Raw genomic sequence first — 14,609 nt, 5'->3', positions numbered from 1 at the left:
AACTGCCTCTTCCCTGTACAAACCTACATTAAAACTCCCTTTCACTTTGGAGACTCTCTTCCCTGTCCCCTGGCCATCAAAGATGCAGTAAGTGAACAAGGGACCCCCCCCCACTCCTCAGCTGTTGCACACTGGAATCCACATTGTGAAATAGCTGCCCCTGGCCCTATCACTGGTGACCCCTTAAAATACTGAAACTGAGCTTGCAGTGAAAAATGAAATCTGAATTTTGGAGGATAAAACAATGCAGCGAACACCAGCTACAGTCCTAAATGCATGTGTATAATAAAGCGGTCTAGTTCTGATTAGAAAGAGTTTGATACTTTAACTTGCAACACATTTGACAAAGTTCAGCATGAGTCACCCAGATGTCACAGTGCACGTCTATACCTCCAATATATTAGGTAGGTAGCATTATAAAATTTTAGGTTGCACAAACCTAAAAGGGAGGATACACACTCCACAGAAAACCAATCCTTCACCATTCAAAATTTAAGAAATGTTCCCTGAGAAAATTGCACCTTATTTTAGCACACAGAACAATCCCAAAAAGCTATCTCGGCTCTCCTGATGATTCTAATTATTTCCTTTACAGAAAAGAAACCTTTTCCAATTGTTCTTTCACTTACAAATCCTACAAATCCTAAGGGCATATTTTGTTCATGAATAGGGTAACCTGGATTCAAGAGCTAAAGCATTTACCATCTCAAAATAATGGCCTCTCAAATTTCTGTAGGTATGATGGCTTGAGGGTGGTCTTTGGCTAAGGGGTTAGGCAATATCTAAAGCAGGCATCCCCAAACTGCGCCCTCCAGATGTTTTGGCCTACAACTCCCATGATCCCTAGCTAACAGGACCAGTGGTTGGGGAAGATGGGAATTGTAGTCCAAAACATCTGGAGGGCTGAAGTTTGGGGATGCCTGGTCTAAAGTCTTTAAAGGTTCCTGCACACTTTTGTTCTGGGTTGTTCACCTCCTTGCAAGAAGGTGGGGGGGAATCTGTTGCAACAGAAAAAAATAAAGATCTGCCTTGCTTTCTATGGATCTTGCCTCCATCCATTCATCTCTGACCCATCATGGACTTAGGGGACTCAGTCCCTTGGGGAATTGGGCAGCAAAAGCCAAACACCCCTCCCCCCATTTTTTTCTGCAACAACAGCTGTTATGTAAGCAATGCGACTTATCAACATTTATTGAATTTTTTTTACTGCCTTTTTACTTATTATACGTAATATAAAATGTCGAGAGACGGAGACCTCTCAAGCCAGCATTGGCGTCCTCCCCAGCCTGGGCGCCGTCCCTCCCGCCTTCCCTCAGGGCGCACAGGTAGCAGCAGCCTCAGGTGAGGTGGGGGAGCAGCTGCCCCAGGACTCCCGCTCTCAGGCCTCCCATGGCTGATGGTCCCGTCAGAAGCAGGTGGTGTTATGGGCGCCGCTCCGTGGAGCTGGCGCAGGTCGGCGGGAGGGACCGCGTCTGAAAGGAAGCCTCCGCTGCCTGCGCCGGCTGCCCCGGGGCGCTGGGTGGAGCCGGCGGGAGGAGCCGTTGCCGCCGACGAGCTACAGTAGCAGGAAGATCCCGCTGGAGGCCGGAGCCGAGTGAGGCGGCGCAGGAGCGACGGGATTCGGAGGCCTCAGTCTCAGAGGCGCTTTTCCAGGCCGGCGCCTGAGGGCGGTAATCGAGGGGCGCCATGAGGAGGAGATCGCTGTGCGGGGGAGTCGAGTATGTGGGCCGCTGGACTTTACCTGGCGCGGGGGGGGGGGGGTTGGGGGGAAGAGAGGCGCGCGCGATGAGACGAGGGGGCTGGTTGGGGGGGGGCGGGCAGAAGGGACGGGGGTGCGCGAGTGGGTGCGAGTGGGAGAGGGCGAGGGGTTGTCGGTGGATGGTCTCGGTCGAGCGAAAGTAACGGGGGGAGCTGTCTTCTCTCCCGATGAGGGCCAGGGGCGCATTTCCAGGGGCGCGGCAGGCAGAAGTGCAACAGGTCTCGCTTCCCTGCAGCATGTTCTGCGTAGCGACTGGCGGGCGGGAAGGAGGCTTCAGCATAGCTGCCAAGTTATCCCTTTTTTTAAGGGATTTTCCCTAATGCTGAATAGGCTTCCTCGCGAGAAAAGGGAAAACTTGGCAGCTATGGGCTTCAGGAGCTGCGCATCTGCCGCCCGTGCAGCTGTTAAAGGTTCGGGGCCCGTCTGTCACCTGAGGGGAGGGAGGGGGAACTTTTTTTTTTTTAAGGTTTATTTTAGAGTAACGTGGGGAGGGTTGAAGAACAAGATGGGGGGTTGAGCTCCGCTGCCCCAAAGGTCCAGCTTGGAGGGAAATCCGAGCAGCTTTAAATTCTCTCTCTGTGTGTATGTATGTGACAGATTCCCTTCCAGTGTCGAGCGATGAGTGGATCATTTTGCTCCCCAGCCCCGAAGCTGTAGGGAGAGAGGTGATCCAGGGCAGATTAAAAGGAAAAGAGCCCCAGGGTCAAACAAGGAGCGGTTCACTCATGGCAATTGTGGCAGGGCAGGCCCCACCACCATATCCTGGGCTCAGGAAAGATTTTGAGGCCAATTCAACTCCATAGAATTCAGGGGATTGTTATTAACTACAGTATTGTGCAATTTCTTTGAGGTGCTTATCTTGTTTTGCCCCTGTGGCTTTTGAGGACAAATGATGATGTGGAGCAGAGAGGAACAGGATTAGCCAAGGTCCTGTGACCAGAAAGATCATAGTGTAGGTCGGAACTTGAACCCTAGGCCAATGTTGCTAATATACAGTGGAAGCCACTTCAAGCCTGGTCTACAGACAGGCAGCAGAATGAGAGGGTGATAGAGAATTCTGAGGTTTTGTAATGCATTGTACCACTTCAGTCAATAGGCCAGAAGCCACATTCTTTCCCCCAAACTCTCCAATGTAAACAAGCAAGTGAACAGAAACAACCTAAAAAACCTAGCAGAATGGGGGGGGGAGAGTTCTAGCCCAGGTCTCCCTCACAGTCTACTGTGCACCTGTTTTTTGTTTAATGTGGGAGAGTATTCAAAACATTGCCCCCACCAAAAGGGCTACAATCCATCCTACTACTTCGTTTTGCTGTAGACCAGGCCTCACTGCTGTCCAGTGTGTGGTTTGACAACATTTCTGGGACATTCCTCAGTCACTGCATCTCAGTTGTAAAACATCTTACCATGGTGACTTGCTGAAGCCCTCTTAATGTGTTGGATTTTTAAACAGGACAAAGACATTCCTGCTGTGTTTACTTTGAGATTGGAAAGTGTCCAGTAGTTACAACTGATAAAAAAAAATGTAGGTGCAAAACTCCTATCTTGAAGTCTTGTAGTATAATGCCTACTTTGAAGGAGCTGCACTGGTTACGGATAAGTTGTCAGGTGCAATTCTTGGGCTTATGTTGACCTTCAATCCAAACCCACTGATATTTGACTAAGTCCCATGGAGACTAGCTAGGATCTTGGGTATCTGGAGACTTTACCTGTATACATCCAAACCTGCCTTACAGGTTTAAGAGGAAGTCCTATTGGACATACTATTGTACTTTTTCAGGGGTTTTTTATGAGTTAGCATGCTTGTAACTTTATTGACCAATAATTGCACAACTTCAATTGTACTCCACAGGAAATTTTAAGTTACTGATCATAGTTGGGTTTTGAAAACATTTGTTAAGGGAGTTTGGGGGCAACATTCTTTCTTCCCCACCTTCTTAATCTGGAGGCCAACCCATCTGACATGTCCAAGGACATGGAGATGCACTTGTTAGACAGACTGACCACCATCTGGCCCTTCATTTACCACCATTCAGTATCCCCTCGTCAGGCCTAATTGAGTTGCACATTTATTGCCCACAATAATTAAGTATCCAAGAAGAGCGTCATCAGAATTTTGTACTTGAGATAACTGAGCAATAAGCTTCTTGGGAACCACTAGGAAATTGGCTGGAACTTGTGGGGAAATGTCACGGAAGGCAAGGCACTTCTCGTCCTTGAAGATGATCTTCCCAGGGATCTCTTTGTGGGTGAACTTCCCGAAGATTGTGTTTCTGCCTGGCTGCACCACATGTGCTTTGCTGATCTTGTTGGCCATTGCTCTCCCCACCGCCTCACCTGCTCACTTTTCATATGTTTGAGGGGTACGCAAATGTTGGCTTAGTAGCTTTGAGCTGGAGAGAAAGAATGAAAAACTCGTTTCTGTCATGCTGCCTTTAGGGGTGCAACAAATGCTTCTGACACTAATACAGGTCCAAGGATGAACTCCTCCCCCCCCTCCCAGTTTGGAGCTGGGGTAGAAGGCAAGGATGAGACATTTCATCCTGTTGCAACATAACCAAAAGGACAGAGTCTGGGACTAGAGTAGGCAGGGGTCTCGCCATGAATTTGTGTCTAGCTCCCAAGTCACTCAGAAAGCAGTGAGATGCTATGATTTCCAGGTGCTTCTGAGGTCAGGGAAAGCCAGATCAGTTTGTCAGTCCTACGCCATTGAGGAATTGGTGGGTATAATTGTAGTCCCTTTATGGTTGGCAACAACATGATTGAGAGTTGTGATGTTCCAGAAATGGAATTCCTTCCCCTGGTTGGTCTAAATACTTAGGAGGTTAATGAAAACTATTCATTTTTAGAAGAGTATTTGGATAATTGGTTTGGCACAGGGTTGGGGGACTTAGTGTCCTCCAGATGTTGGACGCCAGCTCCATCATCTTTAGCAGCAGCCAGCATGGCCACCAGTCAGTGAGGTGTAGTGGTTTGCGTATCAGACTAGGACCTGGGTGACCCAGGTTCCAATCCCCACTTGGCTATGAAGCTCACTGGGTGACCTTGGGCCAGTCACTCCCTCTCAACCTAACCTACCTCACAGGGTTGTTGGGATTAACTGAGGGGGAGAACCTACCTATTTGTGATATAAAAGCAATAAAGCAATAATGATGGGAATTGTAGTCCAACTACACCTGGAGGGTACAGGTTCCCCTTCCCTGTGGGTTGATGGGGTTTTTTTATGCAGTCTGATGTTGATATATTTTATTTATTCATTTCATAAAATTTATATATACAGGTATGCCCCTTGATTGTAAGAAAAAGCCTCAAAACAGTTTTGAGGCTTTTGGTTTTTTACACATTCATTTATCAGTACATAAATTATTTTTAATGGTTTGCCACCACAGGGGCATGTATTGACTGTTTTGGCAGAATAAATCTATTTCAAATAAAATTAAAATTGGGTTTGACTGTGGCTCCCTGCTGAGAGGGCAAACCAGGGTTTGTTGCTGTGTAAATGTATGAAATGGCCCGTAGTCTGGAAATAGTACAAGGTTGTTATCTCGGTTGTCTTGTTGGGTGCTGTGAAAGTAGTACTTTAATATTTGTTTGACATTTTTATGTTTATGTCTTTTAGAGTAGTGCAGACTACAGGATGGGCTGTTTGCTTTTTAAAAATTCTTTGGGCTGATTCAGATTACCATTTCTGATCTCTGTAGTTTGAAGGGTGCATGTGACTAACCCATCTCAGAATTCCTCACCCGCCCTGGCACTTCAGGAGCCTAGTAGCATTGGATTGTCGCTGGTTCCGGACACCCTCAAGGGGCCATGAGACTAGCAGGTGAGTTTTAGTTTGAAAGAAGCAAAAAAAGGACACATTTAGATTTGGTTAAGACACAGAATTGCAGCACTTAGCCAGTGATATAAGATATGCCCTTTGGAGCCCTTAAGCTCCTGGGACAACAAGGGAAAGATATAGTAGCAAGGACTGCATTATGGCGGCAGTTAGGTTCAATCCTTCAGGGGTTTGCTGGTGTTGTTGCAGATCTGACTTTGTCTGTCTTAACCATCTCAGGTCCCCTTCGTGTTGTTGTGATCGTCTTGACAGCAGGACTGACCTGGATCCTTGTCAGCATCTTGTTGGGTACCCAGAGTGGCTTCTCTCGCCTGCAGCAGTTCCTCAGGAGTAAGAACCAGAACAGCTAGGAGGGGGGATGATGGGCTATGGTGGGGAAGGGTTGGAGCACTGGGTCATGGTGGGACAGTTGCCTTTACAGCTGCCACTGCCTTACCTGTGCCTGCTTCTCCATGCTTCACTCCCAGCCATGTTGTTGGGTTCTGGAAAAGAAGAAAGATGGCAACTATGGTTGTTAAACCTAGAGCATCCCTGGCCATTGGCTATGCTGGTTGAGGCTGATGGAAGTTGGAGTTCAACAGTCTCTGGAGAGCCACAGGTTCTTCATATCTGATCTAGAGGTGGCTGTGTGGAACTGGCAGCAGAATAACTGGAAGGCTAGGATTATTTTTAGATTAGCATTACATAGGTCTAGTAAGAGCTATTAGCCATGAGATCCAAGTGGAACTTTTCAGACAGTGTAGCTCTAAATACCAGCTGCTAGGGACGGAGAAGGGGAGAAGGCCCCTGCCTTCATTCATTTCATGCTTGTCATCTGGTCCATGAGGGCTGCATGGTGAGCTGCAGAGAAAGTTCCACTGTGCTATGAGCATATTGTATCTGTGAGTGTTTCAGTGTCTTGGGCTAGCCCTACATGGCCCTAAGCAAGAAGTGAGATTGGAGACCTTTATGGAGCCCAGTCACAGGGTCACTAAAGTCTCTGTGCCTATAACGTGACTTTAGAAGAGAAATTAGGCTTAAAGCAGAGGGAGTACAGAAGCTCCATCATGGCAAAATCTTCTCACATTTAATGAGTGCAATTTATTTTCTGCTGATGTTTTCACACTTACTTTCTCAGACATGAGATGTTACTCTAATGAATAATTCCAAGAGTACTAATTATTTGACTTCTGCAGAATTTGCACTTACTGTTCCAATGCAGTTTATTTATTCCCCCCCTTTCCCTGCCTTGCTAATTTTTGTAACCCAAGCAGGCTGCTGAGGTGTGTGGGGGGGGGAGCTGTCTCCTTCATGCCTAGTGTAGAAATGCTGGAGAATATACAGAGCTTATTAATAACTAGTGGATTTTAGCCCGTTTAAAAACGGGCGCTAGAGGAAGCGGCCTGCCGGGACTGGCTTGGCGGTGGCGGGTCTTCCCGCCACCACCAAGCCAGTTCGCAGCGGGGGCTTTTCGCCGTTTGCCTTCCCCTGAGGGGGAGGCAAACGGCGAAAAACCCCGCCGCGCCGCAATTCGGCTCCGGGACTGGCTTGGCGGTGGCGGGAAGACCCGCCACCGCCAAGCCAGTCCGCAGCGGGGGCTTTTCGCCGTTTGCCTTCCCCTGGGGGAGGCAAACGGCGAAAAACCTCGCCGCGCCGCAATTCGGCTCCGGGACTGGCTTGGCGGTGGCGGGTCTTCCCGCCACCGCCAAGCCAGTCCGCAGTGGGGGTTTTTCGCCGTTTGCCTTCCCCTGGGGGAGGCAAACGGCGAAAAACCCCGCCGCGCCGCAAATCGGCTCCGGGACTGGCTTGGCGGTGGCGGGTCTTCCCGCCACCGCCAAGCCAGTCCGCAGCGGGGGGTTTTCGCCGTTTGCCTTCCCCTGGGGGAGGCAAACAGCGAAAACCCCCGCCGCGCCGCAATTCGGCTCCGGGACTGGCTTGGCGGTGGCGGGATGTTTCCGCCACCGCCAAGCCAGTCCGCAGCGGGGGCTTTTCGCCGTTTGCCTTCCCCTGGGGGAGGCAAACGGCGAAAAACCCCGCCGCGCCGCAATTCGGCTCCGGGACTGGCTTGGCGGTGGCGGGTCTTCCCGCCACCGCCAAGCCAGTCCGCAGCGGGGGCTTTTCGCCGTTTGCCTTCCCTCGAGGGGGAGGCAAACGGCGAAAAACCCCGCCGCGCCGCAATTCGGCTCCGGGACTGGCTTGGCGGTGGCGGGTCTTCCCGCCACCGCCAAGCCAGTCCGCAGCGGGGGCTTTTCGCCGTTTGCCTTCCCTCGAGGGGGAGGCAAACGGCGAAAAACCCCGCCGCGCCGCAATTCGGCTCCGGGACTGGCTTGGCGGCGGCGGGAAAAAGGGGAGGAATTCCTCCCCTTCTTCCCGCCGCTGCCAAGCCAAAGCGGGCCTCCCTCCGCGCCCGCTGCCGCTTCGGCTTCCTCGGGTTCCCCGAGGAAGCGCCGTCCCATGCCGGAGGTGTGCGGCAAGGCTGCCGGGGGGGGGAGCGCTTCTCTCCCCCGCCGCCTCACCGCGCACCTCCAGCATGAGACTGGGCTTCGGAGCGGCGGTTGGCGGAGCGGCAGTTGGCTGTTCCCTGTGTCCCGAGAGCACGGGTCCAATCCCTGTGTCCCTGGTTGTCCCTCCGTCCAATCCCTGTGTCTCTGGGGGACATGCGCAGTACCCCAGGGACACACGGGACATCTGGACGCAGGGACAACATGGACATTATTGTATAGGATAAGGGTTTCCCAAGTCACTCTGGGTGGCTCCCAACAGAATTAAAAGCACAATAAAACATCAAACATTAAAAACTTCCCTAAACAGGGCTGCCTTCAGATGTCTCCTAAAAGTCAGATATTTGTTTATTTCCTTGACATCTGATGGGAGGGCGTTCCACAGGGAGGGCGCCACTACCGAGAAGGTCTTCCGACTGGTTCCCTGTAACCTCACTTCTCGCAGGGAGGGAAAACCGCCCGAAGGCCCTCAGAGCTGGACCTCTAAATTCCTCCACTGCAAATCCCCAGCAGGCTACTAAGAAATTTTGAATGCTTATAACTTTTTGTGAGCTTGTTTACAAGTCTGGGTTGGATCAGACAGAAAGTGATGGACCTAGGGTCACTGAGTGAGCTTTGTGACAATGTAGGAGAAAGATGGGGAACCTGTGGCCCTCCAGATGTTGTTGGACTCCACCTCACATCAGCCTGAGCCAGTATAGTCAGTAGCCAAGCCTGATAGGAGTTGTAGTCCAACATCTGGAGAGCCACAGGTTCCTAATCCCTGAAGTATGGATGTGGACTCTGAAGACCCATGTTGAAGTGGATAGTGTCAAACTTGATCACATTTATTTATTTATTTATTTATTTATTCATTTGATTTATATACCGCCCTTTATCACAGCTTATAGTGTGGAAATGCAGGAGCCATCCCATATGGTGTTTTTTTTTTAACTGACATAATTAAATTTTACTATTCAGAGTAGGGGTGGGAAACCTGTGGCCTCCAAGCCTTATGATTTTATATATATCTCCTGACCTAGTATTGATGGGTGGGATAAAATATTTTAAATAAATAAACTGAAGAGGTTTTATTTCAGTGCTTTGGCACCTGCCCTGTTGGGGTGTTTTGAGGAGTAAAGTAATATTAATCTTGACATATTGCTGCTACATCCTCGAAGTGATGAGGCAAGGCACAAGTGATAGATCTGTAGTGGATCTTGCTGATACAGCTGTTTCTTTGCTTCCTTGCAGGTCCTGAGAATCCTCCTACATCAGGTAGATGGCTTTGGCTACATTCTCATGGGGTCTACACTAACACACACCCGGTTTGCAAACTCATCATTCACTCTGACTTTGTTGGGAGCAACACAGGTCTTGGAGCTTGGGCACTCTGAAACTGTGTTGAACTGTTCAGCCACTTAATGGATATACTTTTTAAACTTCCCATAGTGCAACTGAGATAAACCAGAGAGATCCTGCTTGTTTCACAGTGCTGGTTGTCACTTTGGATCAAGGAGAAGGCAAAAAGAAAGCAAGGAAATCGCTCAGGGGGAAATGAGGCAATTTATTTCATCATAGCCCATCAAACAGCATCACCAGCTGAGGGACATATAGTTTGTCCTGTAGCACCAACTACCAAGCAGTGGTGGGAGACCAAACAAAATGCACACAGAAATTAAGGGGGTGGCAGAGAAAAGTCTTCATTGGCAACTATCTGTGCTGTCTAGGACAGTTATGTGCTGTATTGCAGTTCTCAGTAGCTGTCTGATAGAGTGGGGTTGAGTTTGGGGTGGGTTTGTGGTACAGTATATCTTAAGATAAAGTGGAATCATTAATTTCCCTTAGCAGCAGATGTGGTGGTAGTGACTCCCACTCCACTCCACTGTGGTAGGAAATGAGTTTGTGGTGACCAGTTCAGGAGAGATTATGTTGTACCATGGGAGCATATTCATCCAGTGCTTTTCCAGCTGCACTGGCTCCCGGTGAAGTACAGGGTCAGATTTAAGGTGCTGGTTTTGACCTTTAAAGCCCTTCATGGCCTAGGACCCTCGTACCTATGGGACCGCCTCACCCGGTATGCCCCGTGGAGGACCTTAAGGTCCATAAATAGCAACACCCTAGAAGTCCCGGGCCCTAAGGAAGTAAGATTAGCCTCAACCAGAGCCAGGGCCTTTTCAACACTGGCCTGGTGGAACACTCTGTCTCATGAGACCAGGGCCCTGTGGGATCTAATTTCTTTCAGCAGACCCTGTAAGACAGAGTTGTTCTGCCTGGCCTTTCCTTTTTCTGTGATGGAGCTCATATTTGGGGACTTCCCTGACTTTTTTCTGGCCCACGTAGGACCAGTTTGGATAGTTGGCCTGGTGAAGTCTTGACATTTTCTTCCCCAAACAGTTTTTGATTTGAGTTTCTATTGAAATGAGGCTGCATTTTAATGTATTTAATCTTGTTTTTAAGCTGTATTTTAATCAATTGTTTTATATCTGGTGTTAGCCGCCCTGAGCCCGGTCTTGGCTGGGGAGGGCGGCGTATAAATAAAATTTGTTATTACTGTGAACTCCAACTCCCATCATCCCTAGTCATTGGCTATGCTGCTTGGGGCTGGTGGGCATTGGACTCCAACAGCATCTAGAGCAGAGTTTTCCAAACTTTTCATGTTGGTGACACATTTTTTACATGCATCATTTTGCAACACAGTAATACAGCTTTACTAGCAAACCAGAGGTTAAACTAACCCCTTTCCAGCCCTGGGAGGAGCACAAGGAGCATTCTTGTGACACGCTGACACACTAACTTGTCATGACACGCGGTTTGGAAAGCTTTGATCTAGAGGGTCACAGGTTGCCCATCCCTGCTTGTTTAGGCTAAGTGGGAAATGAGGGTTCCACATCACTTTTACTTGTGCATCTCCTCTGGCTCTTTGTGTGTGTTTTGCCATCCCTAGAAAATACTGGTTTACCTCAATGTCCTCGGGCTATTCGCCAAGAATTGCTCAGCATGCTTGATGAGATCAGAGTGGTCACGGCAGAGCAAGCAGGCAGCAACAGTAGACGCCGCAGTGAGTTCAGATGAGCTGAGAGGGTGGAAGTAGAGGATAGTACAGTGGAGCATGTGAAGGCCTGTTGAAAGCAAGACTTGTTACCAACTTTCTGCTTTTGGCCATGCTGGCTGGGGAACTGATGGGAGCTGGAGTCCAAAAGGAACATCCAGAAAGCCTCATCCCTACTTTAAGGGAAGATCCTGGCCTGCCCTAGCTGTCAGAAGAAGAAGTGTTATCACAGTTCAGTCATAGAGCACGTGCTTTCCATGTAACTTTCTTCCATCTTTGGGTTTTAAATAATGTTTGCTTTGATGTCAGGAAAATCCACAACCCAGCATCTTGGAGAGCTGTTGCCAGTTCCATGGAAAAGTCTCCTTCAGTTCCTGGCAACAGCTTTCCTTCAGCTGGTCAAAAAGTGGCTATCAGTGGAAGGGGGATGTCCAGACCTGGGGTGTCTCCCTCAAGACAGGTAGGGTTGATTGATGCAGCTTTGAAGACTGAGGCAGGTAGAGGAGGCTCCACCCTGCCTTGCCCAAGTTCAAATTAGTTACACTTGCCTCTCTTGGCATTTTTTTTTGCCTGGTCAACTCTTAAGCCTTTTATCTTTCTTGTCTAGTTTTATCTTAAAACTTACTTGCCTTGTTGTACTGCATTCCTCGTCCTAACCCATTGCCTCTGTTATTCCCCCTCTGCTGTCCCTTCTTTTTTTTCCCTTGCTGGAATGTTGGGGGGGGGGGCGGGCAGGATGGTCACTCTCGCAGTGAGAAAAGCAAAAGAAAGCACAAGTCAGCCTGCTTGGGGAGGAGTGAGACAAAAAGCATCACTTAGCCCTGTGGCATTGGCAGCCATCACAGAATCACATTCCCAGAGAGGATTGCCCCAGGAATTCCATTATTATAATGTATAACATGGGCAGGATCTTTTAGGTGATGTTCACTGCTGTATCTTGGGGCTGGATGACTAAAGCACTGTCATGCCTCCCCTGGCCGCCAGCAGTTAGGAGCAATGCAGCAGTGTGGGGTTGGGGAACCTGTGGCCCTCCAGATGTTGCTGGATTCTCATCCTTGACCATTGACCGTGTTGCCTGGGGCTGATGGGAATTGGAGTCCACAGATTGCCCAGCTCTTGACAGTGCAAGAAAGCATCCTGTTTGGCGCAAAAGGGTACTTGTAACGGCGGGGCTTTAGCATTTCTTCTTTGCTGTCTACTTAGAACCTAGGCCTAAGAAGTACAAGTGTGGCCTTCCTCGGGCCTGCCCAGACAACTCGTTCGCCTTCCGGATCATGAGCGGTGCAGCTAATGTCATTGGGCCCAAGATCTGCCTTGAGGATAAAATGTGAGTCTTTGCCACTGAGGAGGACTGTGGCTCTCAAAGCCCTGCTGTAACCAACCTGAATGCTCAGGTGCAATCCCCTATGGGTGGCTATTGGAGTGGGGGAAGAAACTAGGAGAAGGCCTTACCAACCAGATGTGACCCCACTCTAGTCTCACTTAGATCTCTTGATGGGACATTTCCTGACCAGCCCTGATCTTCCTTTCAGGCTAATGAGCAGTGTGAAGAACAATGTAGGCCGGGGCCTGAACGTTGCACTGGTGAATGGTAAGGTGGGCTTTTGAGGGTGGTGGGTATGAATGATGATGTTGTAGGGCAACATAAAAACTAGTCACCAACCCTGTCCTGTTCTGCTCTGCTTTGCAGGGGTGAATGGAGAACTGATTGATGCAAAGTTCTTTGACATGTGGGCAGGAGGTGAGTGTGCTGTGTTGGTAGGAGTTTGGTACTCAAGGTGGGGCAAAAAGAAGGGGAGATACAGGGATTATTTGAGAAATCTTAAGGATGTGTTCCAATATGGTTATGGGGGCACAGGCAGCCTTTGGATTTGGAGGAAGGCAAAATAATTTCAAGGAAGGTTGCCATGTTGACTAACATGCACTGGATTACAGAAGATGGAAGCTGCCTAAGAAGAGGCTGTAGCATAGGGTTGCTGTCGCTCTATACTGCTTTTTCACCAGGCCAAGAGCTCTGGGCAGGGGGCGGAACAACAGTGGATGGATTTTCAGGCTAGGTCTGTGTGAACAGGGGCACCTGAGGCTGTGGAAACAGCTTGTGATGCTGGTGCATACTGGACGTGAAAGGAGAACAGAATGTGCTTTGACACCCAGCACAACTCTGGATGCTTGATGGCGGGAATTGGCCCTGGGTCAAGCAGAAGACCTAGCACAAATGCATGTGCTGTAGGCTCCTCAAAGGTCAAGATGCTGTAAATGCAACAAGAGGGCACATCCAGATTGCAACATATTGATGATGTGGACGGCATCCCTTGTAAGGAACAGATTTTGGGGGTCATAGCCATAAAATAATTGCTTTGCACATTGATCACACTTGCATATTTTCTGTGTTGATGCTTACACCCTTTTTTGCACAATGTATTCCTAATTTGTCTCCGCTAGTACAGTCATACCTCGGGTTGTGATCGCTGCGGGTTGCACGTTTCCAGATTACGGACGCGCCGAACCCGGAAGTACCGGAACGGGTTACTTTCGGGTTTCGGCGCATACGCAGAAGCGCTAAATCGCGCCTTGCGCATGCGCAAAAGCACCGAATCACAGCATGTGCAGACACGGTGCTGCGGGTTGCGAACGTGTCTCCCACGCGGATCACGTTCACAACCCGAGGTTCCACTGTACTGGGGAAGGGCTAGAGGTTAAGCAGAGTGCTGAAACCTCACACCTAACCTCTGAGAATTGTGTCCAGCCACCCTTCTATCATCTAATAATTCAGCAGGCATTGCCCACCTGTACTTTGGAGCAAATCTGCCCCAACCACTTTGGGGTTTTTAAAGTTAAGTTTTTCATAATGCTGAATCCTACACCCTATGCCACCATTTCTGCAGAATTGCACTTCTGCATAATTGTAGCATTTATGCAAGCCTTTGCTCTATGACACTTAGGAGGAACAGTTGCTCTGAGATCTCCTTCCATTCTCTCCCTCTCTCCCTACTCTTCCAGATGTGAATGAATTGTTAAAATTTCTCCGGCCACTGCATGAGGGGACGCTGGTGTTTGTGGCCTCATACGATGATCCTGCCACAAAGTGAGTGTTAACAGGGGCACAGCCAGCACAGGTTACGCTCAACTCATGCAGTAAAAATGTACTCAACCTGAAAGGAAGTTACCTAACTTATATAAAACTAATGTAAAGCTGTTGTTGGGGAGGCTGGGGAATCCCCCTCTTAACAGGTACTCGAATAAAATTGGGAGTGTATTGAGAAAAGACAGCCGTTCGTTGCATCTGTTTTTGGATGCCTAGCATTTGAGACTCTGAGATCCAAAGTTGGTCTCCTTCAGAGGACTGAGAGGGTGGTCTATCCTATCATGGGGGCCACTGGGGGCTTATTCAGACCTGCATGCCCATGGCTTGATTACTTATTCTTTGGTTACTCAGCCTTTGTGTCCTAAACCACTGGCCCAAAGGAGGGCTCATGGGAGTGGTTGAATGCAGGTATCCTGAAG

At 49.2% G+C, this 14,609-nt stretch overlaps 1 protein-coding gene and 1 pseudogene across 3 annotated transcripts in view; one reads left to right on the top strand and one right to left on the bottom strand.

Annotated features, from left to right (window-relative positions):
- The first annotated feature begins 1,586 nt into the window (after positions 1–1,586).
- Positions 1,587–14,609, top strand: part of FAM3A (FAM3 metabolism regulating signaling molecule A) — a 16,384-nt gene continuing 3,361 nt past the window's right edge. The window contains exons 1-9 of one of the 2 annotated variants that reach the window (XM_088658344.1): positions 1,587–1,718; positions 5,458–5,579; positions 5,814–5,924; positions 9,308–9,331; positions 11,001–11,114; positions 12,309–12,432; positions 12,638–12,696; positions 12,796–12,846; positions 14,106–14,190. In XM_088658344.1, the coding sequence (XP_088514470.1) occupies positions 5,567–5,579; positions 5,814–5,924; positions 9,308–9,331; positions 11,001–11,114; positions 12,309–12,432; positions 12,638–12,696; positions 12,796–12,846; positions 14,106–14,190 (581 nt within the window). In that variant the 5' untranslated portion in view covers positions 1,587–1,718; positions 5,458–5,566. The remainder of the gene's footprint in view (positions 1,719–5,457; positions 5,580–5,813; positions 5,925–9,307; positions 9,332–11,000; positions 11,115–12,308; positions 12,433–12,637; positions 12,697–12,795; positions 12,847–14,105; positions 14,191–14,609) is intronic. The other variant, XM_035140660.3, reaches the window with a different exon arrangement.
- On the bottom strand, positions 3,692–5,459 carry LOC148683344 (adenosine 5'-monophosphoramidase HINT1 pseudogene; annotated as a pseudogene). The gene has a single exon (XR_015947169.1). The product of XR_015947169.1 is annotated as an adenosine 5'-monophosphoramidase HINT1 pseudogene (transcript).

This window comes from Zootoca vivipara, chromosome 15, assembly GCF_965207765.1.
Source record: "Zootoca vivipara chromosome 15, rZooViv2.hap1.1, whole genome shotgun sequence".
In the NCBI taxonomy this organism is placed as follows: Eukaryota; Metazoa; Chordata; class Lepidosauria; order Squamata; family Lacertidae; genus Zootoca; species Zootoca vivipara.
The sequence above is the reverse complement of the archived record's forward strand: the minus strand, read 5'-3'. Positions and strand labels throughout refer to the sequence as shown.